The sequence below is a fragment of the Aquarana catesbeiana genome, linkage group LG07 (assembly GCF_042186555.1).
Source record: "Aquarana catesbeiana isolate 2022-GZ linkage group LG07, ASM4218655v1, whole genome shotgun sequence".
Lineage (NCBI taxonomy): Eukaryota > Metazoa > Chordata > Amphibia > Anura > Ranidae > Aquarana > Aquarana catesbeiana.
Window position 1 is genome coordinate 343,704,013 of NC_133330.1, and position 15,208 is coordinate 343,719,220.

The window sequence follows — 15,208 nt, forward strand, 5'->3', positions numbered from 1 at the left end:
GCTCTGCTGCAGTAGAGGTTAGAAGATAATAGAATAGAAAATAATAGAATAGAAAATAATAGAATAGAAAAAAGACAATCAATAAAATAGAATATAACCCTTCTTCCGAAAATGAAATATAAATTCGAATTCGGTTTGAATTTTCCAAAAACGAATTCTGAAAACAAATTTAACTAAACAAAATTATTTAAAATAACGAATAACGTCTATTCCTTATGATGATGACAACAGAGGACCATGTCTGAGCAAAGTGTGTCAGCAGAGCTGCCCATACATTATACAATTTCCCTTAAGATTCACCTACAACGATGTAATGTAAGGGCCGGCCTGATTGCACACAATATGTGACCTCATATTATACGGTTTAAATCTAAAGGAAAATTTGTAGAAGAAAATTGTATAATGTGTGGCCGGCCTTTGTCTCCACCAGGGGGAGCATGGCACACGGTGACAACATAGAAGACCTACGGGAGGACTGACACAGAGTGTTGCCATCTTGTGGTGACAATGGTGAACCACACCTGTTTAATGTGTGCCTCTTGTAGCCTCTACCAGGGGAGCGTATGATGGGGTGACAACACAGAAGACCAATTGGAAAATGAGGACAGTGTGTTGTCACCTTTATAGTGACAATGGTGGACCGTACCTGTGTACTGGCAACCTGAATTCTCCAACAGGGGGGTGATGTCAGGGATGTACATGGAGGGGTCGCCATTGCTAAACCCAGCCCCCTGCTCAATGGGGCCTTTGCAGCCCCTCTTTACACCTGGATAGGAGGGTGACGGGGTCAGCAGCATGTAGAGAAATGGATCCCTCCATGCAGCTGCTAAATACCCCCTTCTCCTCCTCTCCCTCCCGCAGACATTCAGCAGCTGCAGGAAGGAAATGGAGGGCATCGATTTCTCTACATGGCGGTCCCACCGCCTCCCTACCCTTGTCCTGCTGCTCCGGGCCCCTGTGTGCTTTCCTGGCCCCCCTCCTCGCCCCCCCCCCCCCCCCTCCGCACCACTTCTGGGTTTCCTCCCCCACCTGCTGCCACCAGGATCTGTCAGAATGGAGAGCGGGGGAAGGAGCCCGTCCTTCCATACCAATCACTGACTGTTTTTTTTGTTTTTTATTTTTTTCATTCATAACTGAGGCATAGTAAACTGTGTTTACTATGTCTCAGTTTATGAATGAAGGGGAAGCCTCTGTACAGAGCTATTCCTGTTCATTCATTCTGTGCAGCTGTCTCAAAAGTGAGACATCAGGGGTCTGCCTGGACCCCTGATATTTCATAAAAAGCCCCCCCCCCCCCCCCAATGGGGGTCCTAAAAATATGGGGAAAATAATAATAAAAAATGAAATTGTAAAGAAAATAAATAAATAAAAATAATACAAAAATAGAACAACAAAAAATAATAAACAAAACGACTGACACCAGTGGCGGAGCTACCAGGGTCATAAAGGTCGCACTTGTGAATGCGCACTGGTGTTCCACCACCATGGGGGGGACCCCGCAGATGGCAGGAAGGTGTCCCACTGCGGGACCATAATAAAGGGTCCCACAATAAGAGTAAAGGGCCCCGGGATCAGTGGGAAGGGCCCCGGGAGTGGGCCAGGGGGGCCCTTCATGATTTCTTGCACCTGAAGGTTCTAGTTATGCCTCTGGGTAATGTGATGATGTGACAGGGACACAACCCAACTGCAGGGACAGAACGTTGTCATCACATAACAGGAAGTGCCTAATCAAGGATCTTTATGGCGGGATCACCAGGGATTATTTCAATAAAAAATAACAGATTTAAAAGAGTGAAAACGACGTTGTTTTGTTTTGTTTTTCAAAGAATAAAGTTATATTAAAGAATGTAGCACATATTAAAATAAGTAATACTGCAGATACAATGTTGCAATCAGTGGGGACAGAAATCCTCCATCAGGAACATCGGACATTCCTCTATTAGGGGCTCGATCCTCTATTAGGGGCTCAATCGTCCATTAGGGGCTCGATCCTCTATTAGGGGCTCGATCGTCCATTAGGGGCTCGATCGTCCATTAGGGGCTCGATCCTCTATTAGGGGCTCAATCGTCCATTAGGGGCTCGATCCTCTATTAGGGGCTCAATCGTCCATTAGGAGCTCGATCCTCTATTAGGGGCTCAATCGTCCATTAGGGGCTCGATCGTCCATTAGGGGCTCGATCGTCCATTAGGGGCTCGATCCTCTATTAGGGGCTCGATCGTCCATTAGGGGCTCGATCCTCTATTAGGGGCTCGATCGTCCACTTGGTCGGCCTCTTTATTGGGGTCTAAATAAAGGGAAGGAAGAGAGGCGAGCCCGGCTCCATCGCAGACTCTGCCCCGCCCCACAATAGGGATTCTTCTGTTTTGGGCTGATGTGTTTTTTCGGAAGGCGCCACCAGGAGAAGATAATGAGAAGAGAGGGAAAGGAGAGGGTGGGGGTGGGGGGTGTCCTCAGTGGGGTCACCCCAGCGAGTCCCTAAAATAATTGACCTAATTATTTAAGAAAGGGCCGGAATTTGGGCGAATCGGAGAATTATATCCATGGGAACCACAAGTCCCGGAATTTGGAAAGGTTTTTCATTGGCTGTGGCCAGAAAACAACATTGTTTATGAGATTTTGGTTTATAGATGCGTCCTCTTTAGTTCATCTCATTGAGTGAAATGCGTTAGTGGTAAAGGCTGATAACAGATCTGACCTGTGTGGTACCCCAATGCAGTTCAGTACCCCCCCTCCCCCACAGTAGAGGACGGTTCATGTGACTGCCAGGATGGGGGAAGGGGGGTCACCTGCGGCCGCTCACTGGATACATATTTCTGATTGGTGGAGCTGTTGCTGACTCGCTCCAGGGCTGTACTCCTGATTGGTGAGTCAGTGACCTGAATCATGTGTATGGCTGGTGTTGGGCCCCTTGTTATTGGCCCCATGACTAATAAAGGAAGGCTGAGAATGGTGGAACTTTCTAGTCAGCAATGGCAGCTCACCTCTATCTGTCCTGGGAGGTCTGGAGCCCAGGTACTGCAAGAGCTGGTACATAATATAGAGAGTCCTGATACTGCAAGAGGCGGTACATAATATAGAGAGCCTGGATACTGCAAGAGCCGGTACATAATATAGAGAGCCTGGATACTGCAAGAGCCGGTACATAATATAGAGAGTCCGGATACTGCAAGAGCCGGTACATAATATAGAGAGTCCGGATACTGCAAGAGCTGGTACATAATATAGAGAGCCCGGATACTGCAAGAGCCGGTACATAATATAGAGAGCCTGGATACTGCAAGAGCCGGTAAATAATATAGAGAGCCTGGATACTGCAAGAGCCGGTAAATAATATAGAGAGCCTGGATACTGCAAGAGCCGGTAAATAATATAGAGAGCCTGGATACTGCAAGAGCCGGTACATAATATAGAGAGCCCAGATACTGCAAGAGCCGGTACATAATATAGAGAGCCCAGATACTGCAAGAGCCGGTACATAATATAGAGAGCCCAGATACTGCAAGAGCCGGTACATAATATAGAGAGCCTTGGTACTGCAAGAGCCGGTAAATAATATAGAGAGCCTGGATACTGCAAGAGCCGGTACATAATATAGAGAGCCTGGATACTGCAAGAGTCAGTACATAATATACCAGATACTGCAAGAGCCGGTACATAATATAGAGAGCCTGGATACTGCAAGAGCCGGTACATAATATAGAGAGCCTGGATACAGAGCCATCTTTAACACAGAGTAAAAGGGGCAGCTGCCCCGGGCCCAGTCTTTGTTGTGGGGCCCAAGGCAGCTTCCCCTTGACCTCGCACTGCCTGCAAATAGTTGATAAGTGGATTGAAGAGGGCCCAAGAAAATGTTTGTCCAGGGTCCAATCAATGTTATAGACATCCCTGCCTGGATACTGCAAGAGCAAGTACAGTCATAATGTATCAATGTTTTGTGGTGTATAAAATCAGTCTGCGCAGTGTCATAGACCGCAACAGAGTAACAATTAATAATAATGAATATACAATCAATACATTTACTGATAGTAATCAGGGGCAGCACAGTGGTCAGCACCTCAGCCTGGCAGCACTATAATCCCAACCACAACACTACCTGCATGGAGTTTGCATGTTCTCTCTGTGTGGGTTTCCTTGTTTCCTCCATGCTGGGCGGTTCATTGGTTCCTGTCTACATTGGCCCTCAGATGTCTAGAATATCATGTCAGGGAGGAGCCGACAAAGCCTTCCACCTCCACACAGGTGACAGAATCGCACAAACCGCCACATGATGCATGATGACGCATGATGATGTCACCAGCTAGGCCCCGCCCAACATGTTTCACTACCAGTGAGCGTCCTCAGGGGAACGACCCCCCCAGTCTTGTCCTGTCAGCATGGAGCGTGTCTGGAAACATTTACTGATATCTCCCAATCTATTCCCAGAAAACTCATAAAGGAGAATTTGTGTGATGTGAACTGTGCGTTCGGTGAGTGCAATAAACCTCCTCTGTGATTGGTCCAATCAGAGGAGCTAAAAATCTGTTTACAGAATAATTCCACATGTGAGTGACTCTGACCTTCATCTTCTCCCCCAGATCACTGCTGGAGGAGGAGTGTCAGTCCCTGAAGAGAGAGATCACCAACCTGCAGGTAAGTCACCCCGAGACCCACCACTCACCTGTATGCGTTCAGTGAGAGGAGGGGCTGAGCGACTGTGGGGGAGAAGACATTAGAGTGTAAGCTCCTCTGTACAGAGACTGATGAGACTGTGGGGGGAGGGGACATTAGAGTGTAAGCTCCTCTGTATAGAGACTGATGTGACTGTGGGGGAGGGGACATTAGAGTGTAAGCTCCTCTGTATAGAGACTGATGTGACTGTGGGGGGAGGGGACATTAGAGTGTAAGCTCCTCTGTATAGAGACTGATGTGACTGTGGGGGGGAGGGGACATTAGAGTGTAAGCTCCTCTGTATAGAGACTGATGTGACTGTGGGGGGAGGGGACATTAGAGTGTAAGCTCCTCTGTATAGAGACTGATGTGACTGTGGGGGGGAGGGGACATTAGAGTGTAAGCTCCTCTGTATAGAGACTGATGTGACTGTGGGGGGGAGGGGACATTAGAGTGTAAGCTCCTCTGTATAGAGACTGATGTGACTGTGGGGGGAGGAGACATTAGAGTGTAAGCTCCTCTGTACAGAGACTGATGTGACTGTGGGGGAGGGGACATTAGAGTGTAAGCTCCTCTGTATAGAGACTGATGTGACTGTGGGGGGAGGGGACATTAGAGTGTAAGCTCCTCTGTATAGAGACTGATGTGACTGTGGGGGGAGGGGACATTAGAGTGTAAGCTCCTCTGTATAGAGACTGATGTGACTGTGGGGGGAGGGGACATTAGAGTGTAAGCTCCTCTGTATAGAGACTGATGTGACTGTGGGGGAGGGGACATTAGAGTGTAAGCTCCTCTGTATAGAGACTGATGTGACTGTGGGGGAGGGGACATTAGAGTGTAAGCTCCTCTGTATAGAGACTGATGTGACTGTGTGGGGGAGGGGACATTAGAGTGTAAGCTCCTCTGTATAGAGACTGATGTGACTGTGGGGGAGGGGACATTAGAGTGTAAGCTCCTCTGTACAGAGACTGATGAGACTGTGGGGGGAGGGGACATTAGAGTGTAAGCTCCTCTGTACAGAGACTGATGTGACTATGGGGGGAGGGGACATTAGAGTGTAAGCTCCTCTGTACAGAGACTGATGTGACTGTGGGGGAGGGGACATTAGAGTGTAAGCTCCTCTGTATAGAGACTGATGTGACTGTGGGGGAGGGGACATTAGAGTGTAAGCTCCTCTGTATAGAGACTGATGTGACTGTGGGGGAGGGGACATTAGAGTGTAAGCTCCTCTGTACAGAGACTGATGTGACTGTGGGGGGAGGGGACATTAGAGTGTAAGCTCCTCTGTACGGAGACTGATGTGACTGTGGGGGGAGGGGACATTAGAGTGTAAGCTCCTCTGTACAGAGACTGATGTGACTGTGGGGGGAGGGGACATTAGAGTGTAAGCTCCTCTGTACAGAGACTGATGTGACTGTGGGGGAGGGGACATTAGAGTGTAAGCTCCTCTGTATAGAGACTGATGTGACTGTGGGGGGAGGGGACATTAGAGTGTAAGCTCCTCTGTACAGAGACTGATGTGACTGTGGGGGAGGGGACATTAGAGTGTAAGCTCCTCTGTACAGAGACTGATGTGACTGTGGGGGAGGGGACATTAGAGTGTAAGCTCCTCTGTACAGAGACTGATGTGACTGTGGGGGAGGGGACATTAGAGTGTAAGCTCCTCTGTACAGAGACTGATGTGACTGTGGGGGGAGGGGACATTACAGTGTAAGCTCCTCTGTATAGAGACTGATGTGACTGTGGGGGAGGGGACATTAGAGTGTAAGCTCCTCTGTATAGAGACTGATGTGACTGTGGGGGAGGGGACATTAGAGTGTAAGCTCCTCTGTACAGAGACTGATGTGACTGTGGGGGAGGGGACATTAGAGTGTAAGCTCCTCTGTACAGAGACTGATGTGACTGTGGGGGAGGGGACATTAGAGTGTAAGCTCCTCTGTACAGAGACTGATGTGACTGTGGGGGAGGGGATATTAGAGTGTAAGCTCCTCTAGCACAAAGACTGATAGGACTGGCTCAGTGTTCTCTGTACAGCACTGCCGTATATGTCAGAGCTATACAGGCATACCCCACTTTGAAGTACACAATGGGGTTTATTTACTAAAGCTGAAAAGTGCAAAATCAGGCTCAGCTCTGCATAGAAACCAATCAGCTTCCAGGTTTTATTACCAAAACTTAATTGAACAAGCTGGGGTTAGAAGCTGATTGGTTTCTATGCAGAAGTGAGCCTGATTTTGCACTTTTCAGCTTTAGTAAATAAACCCCATTGTGTACTTCAAAGTGGGGTATGCCTGTATAATAAGAATAGTGTGTGATGGTGGGGGAGGGGACATTAGAGTGTAATATGGGAAGAGTTTTGTTCTAGAATACATTGTAACATATCAGAGAAGAAATGTAATAACAGATGATAGTGATATTCTCCTTTCCTGTGGATATCGCACCTCCCGTGTCACACACATTACTTGAATTAGGATGGGGGGGGATGGGGCGAGTAATGACGTCAGATATCATTCTATGGTTTTGGAGTCCGCTCTGTGCAGTCATGTCGCCCTCTGCTGGTTGCTTCGCAGAACAACCTTTTCTTCACCACCTCTGGTACACTGTGCGGTTGATTTACTAAAGGCAAATGGACTGAGCACTTAAGCTGCAAAGCTTCGTAAAGTGAAGAGAAGCTTTACTTTGCAAAAAATACCCAATCACATGCAAAGAAAAAAAAAAAACATTTTTGCTTGCACATGATTGGATGATGGAAGTCAGCAGAGCTTCCCCTCATTTACTAAGCTCTGGAGCAACTGTACTTTGCAAAGTGCTCAGTCTATTTTCCTTTAGTAAATCAACCCCTGTGTGTCCATCCCCAGGATGACCAATCAGAGCAGGGAGCAGGTCACAGGGGCGTGTTCTGAGATGAGTTGGAGGATTTGTCCCTGGAAATGTCGTCTAGTCCGTTGTGTCTTTGTGTCGTATTTTATTCTTCTCGTCTTTCCAGCTTCTCCAAATGATTGTGTATAGAAATGTTCCTTTAATTGCCCCCCGTGGCTCCCCCTTTAACCCTTTCCTAGCCATAGTCTTATATCACACTTGTATAGACACAAAGGGGGTGATTTACTGAAGGCAAATAGACTGAGCACTTTGCAGTTGCTTCAAAGCTTAGTAAATGAGGCTCTGCTGACTTCCATCATCCAATCATGTGGAAACAAAAATTGTTTTTACTAAGCTCTGGGACAGCTGCACTTTGCACAGTCTATTTGCCTTTAGTAAATTGACCCCAATGTATTTTGTCTTCCCTGGTTCCCCCTTCCCTGTCATCAGCGTGATAATCATATAAATTCCTCCATTTTTGCTCCCCCTGCAGGCTCACGCCATGTTTTGTTGGGGTGCACCATATACTAGCACAATATGGCTGTTTAAATGGCCGGGCTGCTATGACATCATTCCCACCCATGCGCACAGGAGCCACAATCATGACATATCTTTAATGACACCTGACGTAGGGGAGCACTGTGATGAGGACACCTGATGTAGGGGAGCACTGTGATGAGGACACCTGATGTAGGGGAGCACTGTGATGGGGACATCTGATGTAGGGGGCACTGTGATGAGGACACCTGATGTAGGAGGGCACTGTGATGGGGACACTTGATGTAGGGGAGCACTGTGATGGGGACACCTGATGTAGGGGAGCACTGTGATGGGGACATCTGATGTAGGGGGCACTGTGATGAGGACACCTGATGAAGGGGGGCACTGTGATGAGGACACCTGATTTAGGGGAGCACTGTGATGGGGACACCTGATGTAGGGGAGCACTGTGATGGGGACACCTGATGTAGGGGAGCACTGTGATGGGGACACCTTATGTAGGGGAGCACTGTGATGGGGACACCTGATGTAGGGGAGCACTGTGATGGGGACACCTGATGTAGGGGGCACTGTGATGAGGACACCTGATGTAGGAGGGCACTGTGATGGGGGACACCTGATCTAGGGGAGCACTGTGATGGGAACACCTGATGTAGGGGAGCACTGTGATGTGGACTTCTGGTGTAGGGGAGCACTGTGATGGGACACTGATGTAGGGGAGCACTGTGATGGGGACACCTGTTGTAGGGGAGCACTGCGATGGGGACACCTGATGTAGGGGAGCACTGTGATGGGGACACCTGATGTAGGGGAGCACTGTGATGGGGACACCTGATGTAGGGGAGCACTGTGATGGGGACACCTGATGTAGGGGGGCATTGTGATGAGGACACCTGATGTAGGGGAGCACTGCGATGGGGACACCTGATGTAAGGCAAAGAGAAGGCAATGCTGAGATGTGGGCCCATGGTGTCAGATGGGGCCCCGGCTATGTAAGACAAGAGAAGCTCCAGCCCTGATTGGGCAGAAACGCATACATAGCCTTCCTTACTGCAGAATATGGGGCCCCCACCCTTAGACCCCCTCATCGTCCAATCAGCGGCTCATGGACAGGCACAGAGCGTCTTGTTCTCCTCTGGTCCCTGGCAGGCCATTCGAAATGATGGGTCCCATATGATGCTGCACTGAGGCAGCCCCGGGGGGAGGCCCCATTGGGTCAGTAGGGGGGGCCCAATTGGGTCAGTAGGGGGGGCCCCATTGGGTCAGTAGGGGGGGCCATTGGGTCAGTAGGGGGGGCCCAGGCTGGGTATAGGGGGGCTGCCTGTGGGGCTCGGAGAGTGATGGGACTCCCTGCTGCAGCTATAAAGAGTCCTGAAACGTGTTGTCAGTGAAGACGTCATTAATATTTGGGAATCATTTTTACATTGGATGTATTCGGGGAAGAAGACGAGTCGCTCTCATGGTGGAGAGTGAAGAATGAACTTTTCTTCTGCTCCATAACATCCAATCAGATTCTTTATTCTGTTCACTCATAATGCTCTAGACATGAGAGTCCGGTGTGGTTGCTGGAGGCAACCAGCTCAGTTATTTGCTCCGCCCCCCCTGTGGTGGGGTGTATCTCTCGGGATCTGACGTCTCCTCCTTTTGTTCTCTATATAGGAGCTCCTGGAAGAAGACTATTTGTACGCCGAGGAGATCCAGACACCGGAACCTTCTCTGACAGGTAGGTGAATCCTACCGATCGCCTGGCCGCCATCATACTGGACATGTTTCTGAATTTTTATCTCTTTGTAGAGCTGAAGGAGGAGAGACGGATCATTGAGAGAGATCTGCAGACCGATCGGCCGTCGGTGACACCCACACAATCAGCCAAGATGGCGTCTGCCAGGATAACGACCCCGGCCAGGTGAGGGGGAGGGGAGTTTATTGGGCATTTGTGTGCACTGCCCCCTCCAGGAATTACACTGTGAAAGCAGATAAGGTATTCTGATTGGCTGCAGGCTCATACCTGGTGGTTGACTCCAAAGACTGCCAGGCATCGAGCAATGGCAGCCTTGACATCCCTCTGGAGGAGATTTGTTGTATTGCATCTCCTAACCAAAACTTCCTTTTAAGGTTTAGATAGCAGGTGGAAGGACCGGACCCCCCTGTCAGGTTTTTATTGGTGTCCTCACTGGGGGAGGGATGGGGGCATCCCCCAGACAGGAAGTGATGGGAAATCTAAGAATTTATGGTTGTCACCAGAATAGGAATAGAGGGGAAATCTTCCAATGGAGACACCTGTTCTGGTGATAACTGGATTTATTGTAACTTCCTGTTGTGCCCAACAAGACAGGAAGGGGAGGAAAACCTCATCAAGGGGACACAAAGGATAACAGAAATTACACGTTTTAACCCTTTTCCTGAATCATTTGTTTTTAAATGTACCTAAACACAAACTGCTAAATATATCTGACAAAAGTAAGTACACCCCTCAGTGACATTTTTGTAAATCTTTTCTTCTCTCTTTTCATGTGACAACACTGAAGAAATGACACTTGTCTACAATGTAAAGTAGTGAGTGTACAGCTTGTATAACAGTGTAAATTTGCTGTCCCCTCAAAATAACTCAACACACAGCCATTAATGTCTAAACCGCTGGCAACAAAAGTCAGTACACCCCTAAGTGAAAATCTCCAAATTGGTCCCAAAGTGTCAATATTTTGTGTGGCCTCCATTATTTTCCAGCACTGCCTTAACCCTCTTGGGCATGGAGGTCACCAGAGCTTCACAGGTTGTCACTGGAGTCCTCTTCCCCTCCCCCATGATGACATCACAGAGCTGGTGGATGTTAGAGACCTTGCGCTCCTCCACCTTCTGTTTGAGGATGTCCCACAGATGATCAATAGGGTTTAGGTCTGGAGACATGCTTGGCCAGTCCATCACCTTTACCCTCAGCTTCTTTAGCAAGGCAGTGGTGGTCTTGGAGGTGTGTTTGGGGTGGTTATCATGTTGGAATACTGCCCTGCGGCCCAGTCTCTGAAGGGAGGGGATCATGCTCTGCTTCAGTATATCACAGTACATGTTGGCATTCATGGTCCCCTCAATGATCTGTAGCCCCCCAGTGCCGGCAGCACTCATGCAGCCCCAGACCATGACACTCCCACCACCATGCTTGACTGTAGACAAGACACACTTGTCTTTGTCCTCCTCACCTGGTTGCCCCCACACACGCTTGTCACCATCTGAACCAAATACGTTTATCTTGGTCTCATCAGACCACAGGACATGGTTCCAGTAATCCATGTCCTTAGTCTGCTTGTCTTCAGCAAACTGTTTGTGGACTTTCTTGTACATCATCTTTAGAAGAGGCTTCCTTCTGGGATGACAGCCATGCAGACCAATTTGATGCAGTGTGCGGCGTATGGTCTGATCACTGACAGGCTGACCCCCCACCCCCCCCACCCCTACAACCTCTGCAGCAATGCTGGCAGCACTCATACGTCTATTTCCCAAAGACAACCTCTGGATATGACGCTGAGCACGTGACCTCAACTTCTTTGGTGGACCATGGCGAGGCCTGTTCTGAGGGGAACCTGTCCTGTTATACCGCTGTATGGTCTTGGCCACCGTGCTGCAGATCAGTTTCAGGGTCTTGGCAATCTTCTTATAGCCTAGGCCATCTTTATGTAGAGCAACAATTCTTTTTTTCAGATCCTCAGAGAGTTCTTTGCCATGAGGTGCCATGTTGAACTTCCAGTGACCAGTATGAGAGAGTGAGAGCGATAACACCAAATTTAACACACCTGCTCCCCATTCACACCTGAGACCTTGTAACACTAACGGGTCACATGACACCGGGGAGGGAAAATGGCTAATTGGGCCCAATTTGGAGATTTTCACTTAGGGGTGTCCTGACTTTTGTTGCCAGCGGTTTAGACATTAATGGCTGTGTGTTGAGTTATTTTGAGGGGACAGCAAATTTACACTGTTATACAAGCTGTACACTCACTACTTTACATTGTAGACAAGTGTCATTTCTTCAGTGTTGTCACATGAAAAGATAGAAGAAAAGATTTACACAAATGTGACTGAGGGGTGTACTTACTTTTGTGAGATACTGTATATATATATATATATATATATATATATATATAGGATCTGTTTTACCTGCCAAAGGATTTGCAGTTTTTTTTATCCACTCCTGAGATTTACATAGCTCTGCCACAAAGCACAGTCCTGTCTAGCCAGACAGGAGACCTGATTTTTCTCTGTTGCCGTTCTCTCCTCCTATCAACATGTTCCTGTTAGCACAACCTCACAACTCATCGGCTCCTTCCCACATCCCCAGTCTGAGCTCTGTTGTACAGAGGCCAATTTACATTAAATATAGTAATCCATTCAGCAATGGGCTGCACTATGTGTTTTCTGTCTGGCCCGGGTGCCGCACACTGTGCATGTCCCCTAATGTTGTGCTTTTTATGTTCCTCAGGTCTCTGGAGGCTGTAAAGAGGGACTCGGGGGATCCGGAGCGCCGGGCCCCTCCACAGACACCGGAATCTTCCGAATTACACCGGTATAAGCGGACGCCGTGCCCTCCACACCCAAAACTGAGGACACAGGAAGCCCTCTGCTCCTCCCCTCCCCCACTAAGGGGTCCGGGGAGGATTCCTTCTGCTGGACAAGAACTGGCTTCAAATCACCCCCATAAACCTGCTAATGCCCCCGGCAGTCTGGAGCGCCTGTCCCGGGTGTACGCCCCTGGCAGGAGTACCGGAATGTCCACCATGAACTGTGTCCCTGCAGAGAGCAGTCAGTCTACACATGGCGTGAAGCCACCAGACACTCTGTATGTTCCTGCCCCTCCCCCGGCTCAAAGACCACCCAGCGGTGCCAACTCTGTGCCAGAATTCCGCAGGGCGAGGGCAAAGGTGCCGACCATTTCACGGTGATCCGCAATGGAATGTCCGAGAGTGGGCGGAGCACAGTAGGAGAATCGCAGTCACATGACTCAATGCAATTCCTCCGACAAAGAACAATTCTACCGACTCTAAATGTTTAATCTGAACTCCGGGATAATAATTCCATCGGTCATGTGACTTCTTCCAGCTCTGTGCAGTAATCCAGTATGAGACTTCCTGTAATAAAGACCGCCCACTGCTGCTTTCTTACCATGCGGAGGGGGACTGGTCTTGTCTCCGCCTCCCTCCTGTAGTGGGCGGAGCCTTCCCACAGCTCTGCTGCAGGACTGATCTTGTCTTTGCATTTCCCTTTAGTGGGTGGAGTCTGTTGGGCTCCTCCCACAGCTCTGCTAACTTTCCTTGTGCAAGGTGACTAATCTTGTCTCCACCCCCCGTAATGGGTGGAGTCTGTTGGGCCCCTCCCACAGATCTCTCTTCATGCACACGGGACTGTTCTGGTCTCCACCCTGTAGTGGGTGGATCCTGCTTGGCCCCTCCCACAGCTCTGCTCTCTCCTTGGTCTACGCCTCCTCCTGTAGTAGGTGGATTTTGCTGGGGCCCCTCCCACAGCTCTGCTCTCTCTCTCTCCTTGTGTAGGGTGACAGGTCTTGTCTCCGCCCCCTCCTCTAGTAGGTGGATTCTGCTGGGGCCCCTCCCACAGCTCTGCTCTCTCTCCCCTTGTGCAGGGTTACAGGTCTTGTCTCCGCCCCCTCCTGTAGTAGGTGGATTCTGCTGGGGCCCCTCCCACAGCTCTGCTCTCTCTCTCTCCTTGTGCAGGGTGACTGGACTTGTCTCTGCTCCCCCTGAAGTGGGTGGAGCCTGCTGGCCCCTTCCAAAGCTCTGCTCTCTCCTTGGTCTACGCCTCCTCCTGTAGTAGGTGGATTCTGCTGGGGCCCCTCCCACAGCTCTGCTCTCTCTCTCTCCTTGTGTAGGGTGACAGGTCTTGTCTCCGCCCCCTCCTCTAGTAGGTGGATTCTGCTGGGGCCCCTCCCACAGCTCTGCTCTCTCTCCCCTTGTGCAGGGTTACAGGTCTCGTCTCCGCCCCCTCCTGTAGTAGGTGGATTCTTCTGGGGCCCCTCCCACAGCTCTGCTCTCCCTTTCCTTGTGCAGGGTTACAGGTCTTGTCTCCACCCCCTCCTGTAGTAGGTGGAGCCTTCTGGGCCCCTCCCACAGCTCTGCTCTCCTTGTGTAGGGTGACAGGTCTTGTCTCCACCCACTCTGGTAGTGGGTGGAGCCTTCTGGGCCCTTCCCACAGCTCTGCTCTCTCCCCTTGTGCAGGGTTACAGGTCTTGTCTCCGCCCCCTCCTGTAGTAGGTGGATTCTTCTGGGGCCCCTCCCACAGCTCTGCTCTCCCTTTCCTTGTGCAGGGTTACAGGTCTTGTCTCCACCCCCTCCTGTAGTAGGTGGAGCCTTCTGGGCCCCTCCCACAGCTCTGCTCTCCTTGTGTAGGGTGACAGGTCTTGTCTCAACCCACTCTGGTAGTGGGTGGAGCCTTCTGGGCCCCTCCCACAGCTCTGCTCTCTCCCCTTGTGCAGGGTTACAGGTCTTGTCTCCGCCCCCTCCGGTACTGGGTGGAGCCTTCTGGGCCCCTCCCACAGCTCTGCTCTCTCTCCTTGTGTAGGGTGCCAGGTCTTGTCTCCGCCCCCTCCTGTAGTAGGTGGATTCTGCTGGGGCCCCTCCCATAGCTCTGCTCTCTCCTTGTGTAGGGTGACAGGTCTTGTCTCCGCCCCCTCCGGTAGTGGGTGGAGCCTTCTGGGCCCCTCCCACAGCTCTGCTCTCTGTACAGCTCAGTTACAATGCTGTAAGGTAATATCTTGCAAAGACATTTCATTCATACAAAGTGGAATTCTATCCTTTGAGGGATAGATTTTAAATAAAGTTTTATTCCCGGAGTTCAGCTTTAATCACCTTCAGGAATCATAAATTCTTATGGGAAAAATGAGAAAATGGTTTTTCGATCACACGGGAAAAAAAAAAAAAGTTTGCTATAATAACTGCACACGTGTTGTAACCCATAGCAACCAGCCACGCCCTTCCTTCTGTAGTAGAGTGCACTGGAGAGGGGAGAGGTTATTATTGGCCGTATCTTTGGGGTGAATTGAAGAAATCGTACTCACAATCATGTACCAAAAGGTTTAGAAATTGCTATTTTTGCTTTTGTATTTATTTTATTGTTGTCTAAAGATCCTCAAATGACAATAAAGAAGTGGTAAAGTGCAGAGCGTTTTCTTGATCATAGAGAATAGAAAGTGTAGTCCT

At 49.5% G+C, this 15,208-nt stretch overlaps 1 protein-coding gene across 5 annotated transcripts in view; it reads left to right on the forward strand.

Moving 5' to 3' along the window:
- The window catches only part of CCDC24 (coiled-coil domain containing 24), a 67,121-nt gene extending 51,953 nt beyond the window's left edge, over positions 1-15,168 (forward strand). For all 5 annotated transcript variants that reach the window (XM_073593971.1, XM_073593969.1, XM_073593970.1 and 2 more), the window contains 4 exons: positions 4,577-4,631; positions 9,669-9,732; positions 9,804-9,915; positions 12,481-15,168. In XM_073593971.1, the coding sequence (XP_073450072.1) occupies positions 4,577-4,631; positions 9,669-9,732; positions 9,804-9,915; positions 12,481-12,940 (691 nt within the window). In that variant the 3' untranslated portion in view covers positions 12,941-15,168. The remainder of the gene's footprint in view (positions 1-4,576; positions 4,632-9,668; positions 9,733-9,803; positions 9,916-12,480) is intronic.
- Positions 15,169-15,208: the final 40 nt, after the last annotated feature.